Here is a 2248-nt window from a genome sequence, read left to right as displayed (position 1 = left end):
AATAGGAAAGTGTAGCACTGTTCTTATCACCACTATCAGCTGGGACCAGAACAGACACTCAATGAATAGCCTCACACTTCAATGAAGATTGGAGAACAAAGGAGCATCAAAGGGACCTGGAGGGCAAGGGTAGCTCTTCTGCTCCCCAATTACATGCACACCCCAACTCACTGCAACATCTGTCTCTGAGCCTTCTCCCAGCAGACCTATAAATCCAGGCTGGCTCCTCACTCCCCACACATCTGCTCCTGCTCTCTCTCCCTCAGGTGACCCTAGCCATGAGAACCCTCACCTTCCTTGCTGCTATTCTCCTGGTGGCCCTCCAGGCCCAGGCTGAGCCACTCCAAGCCGAGGATGAGCCACTCCAGGCAAGCGCTTATGAGGCTGATGCCCAGGAGCAGCGTGGGGAAGATAACCAGGACTTTACCATCTCCTTTGCAGAGGATGCAAACTCACGTATTAGAGCTTTGGGTAAGAGACACCAGCATTGCAGAGCTAGGAGTGTAGAGAGGAAAACCAAGCACGTCTAGAATTAGACCCAACGGCTGGCTCTTTCTCTTAGCTGATCACCTCCCCAGGCCTGAATTACTTCATGTTTGTACTGAAAAGGAAGAATCAGTGATATTCAAGAAATGACTTTTCTCTAAAGATTTTTTAATTCTATGACAAGTCTATGAAATTTTCTAAATTTTTGCTACGTAGAAATGTATTGAGGAGTCTCTACTTCAAGGAAGAGAGCCTAATTTTAAAGAAATGTTTTGTTTTGTTTTGTTTGATGGAGTCTCACTCTGTTGCCCAGGCTGGAGTGCAGTGGCACTATCTTAGCTCACTGCAACCTCCGCCTCCTGGGTTCAAGCAATTATCTGCCTCAGCCTCCCAAGTCGCTAGGATTATAGGCACCAGCCACCACACCTGACTAAATTTTGTAATTTTTTTAGTAGAGATGGGGTTTCACCATCTTGGCCAGGCTAGTCTTGAACTCCTGACCTTGTGATACACCCACCTTGGCCTCCCAAAGTGCTGGGATTACAGGCGTAAGCCACCACATCCAACTGCTAAAGGAATGTTTTTTAATCTGACTTTTATAGGAACCGTTGGAAGCTGGAGACAGTCATACATGTGCATTCAGACGTGTGTGTGACAGGGCAGGAGCAGATAAGTGCAGCATATCAGAATGGGTCTCTAATCCTGTGTGCGACCAACACTGCTCTGCATATTTATTCCTATTGATCATGCGATCATGCTATTGGCTGTAATGCAGCCAGCATTACATGTCAGCAAGCATGCAACTTCCCGAAGATTCTCTTTACTGCCCGCTGCTGACCCTGGTACTCAATGTCTGATGCTCTGTCTCTCTCTGTCCCCAGGCTCAACAAGGAGTTTCACTTGCAATTGCAGAAGGTCCTGTTATTCAACAGAATATTCCTATGGGACCTGCACTGTCATGGGTGTTAGCAACAGATTCTGCTGCCTCTGAGGGATGAGAACAGAGAGAAATGTATTCATAATTTGCTTTATGACCTAGAAGGAAACTGTTTTATGCCCTATACTTTGTCATCAACTTTGTTTCCTCATCTCAAATAAAGTCCTTTCAGCAAGTTCTCTGTGCTTGTGCTTTTCTGATGTTTGATAATTCAGGATTCTTCAAATGCAAAAACAAAAACCCAAGTCTTCTCTCAAAACACTAGCTCTTCCAAAGAGTTTTCTATGTACACCAGAGAAATGGTAGAAAGGATGTTGAGAGAAGAGGATTTGCGTTTTTGTTTTTTGTTTTTTGCTTTCTGAGATGGAGTCTTGCTCTATTGCCCAGGCTGCAGTGCAGTGGCACGATCTTGGCTCACTGCAACCTTTACCTCCTGGGTTCAAAAAATTATCCTGCCTCAGCCTCCCGAGTAGCTGGGATTACAGGTGTGCACCACCATGCCCAGCTAATTTTTGTATTTTTAGTAGAGACAGGGTTTCACTATGTTGACCAGGCTGGTCTCGAACTCCTGAGACCTCAAGTGATCCACCCACCTTGACTTCCCAAAGTGCTGGAATTACAGGCATGAGACACCGCACCTGGCCTTAAGCACTCCGTTTTAATGTTAATGCTGGCCAGCTGTGCCTGAATTCCAATGGGAGGAGGGTATAATGAGGCATTCCTGATCCCCACATCCCATCATGGCCTGAACTAGTGTTTGAGGTTAAGGATGGAATGCCTTTGCCTGAGAGGAAGGGTCCATTCAGTTGGTTGGAGGGCTTAGAA

General features: G+C 46.2%; 1 protein-coding gene across 1 annotated transcript; it reads left to right on the top strand.

Annotated features, from left to right (window-relative positions):
* Positions 1–222: 222 nt before the first annotated feature.
* On the top strand, positions 223–1602 carry DEFA6 (defensin alpha 6). Its single transcript, XM_001098733.5, has 2 exons — positions 223–471; positions 1368–1602. Exons 1-2 carry the CDS (start codon positions 279–281, stop codon positions 1475–1477), a joined length of 303 nt encoding a protein of 100 aa, XP_001098733.1. The 5' UTR covers positions 223–278; the 3' UTR covers positions 1478–1602.
* Positions 1603–2248: the final 646 nt, after the last annotated feature.

This window comes from Macaca mulatta, chromosome 8, assembly GCF_049350105.2.
Source record: "Macaca mulatta isolate MMU2019108-1 chromosome 8, T2T-MMU8v2.0, whole genome shotgun sequence".
Classification (NCBI taxonomy): Eukaryota; Metazoa; Chordata; class Mammalia; order Primates; family Cercopithecidae; genus Macaca; species Macaca mulatta.
The sequence above is the reverse complement of the archived record's forward strand: the minus strand, read 5'-3'. Positions and strand labels throughout refer to the sequence as shown.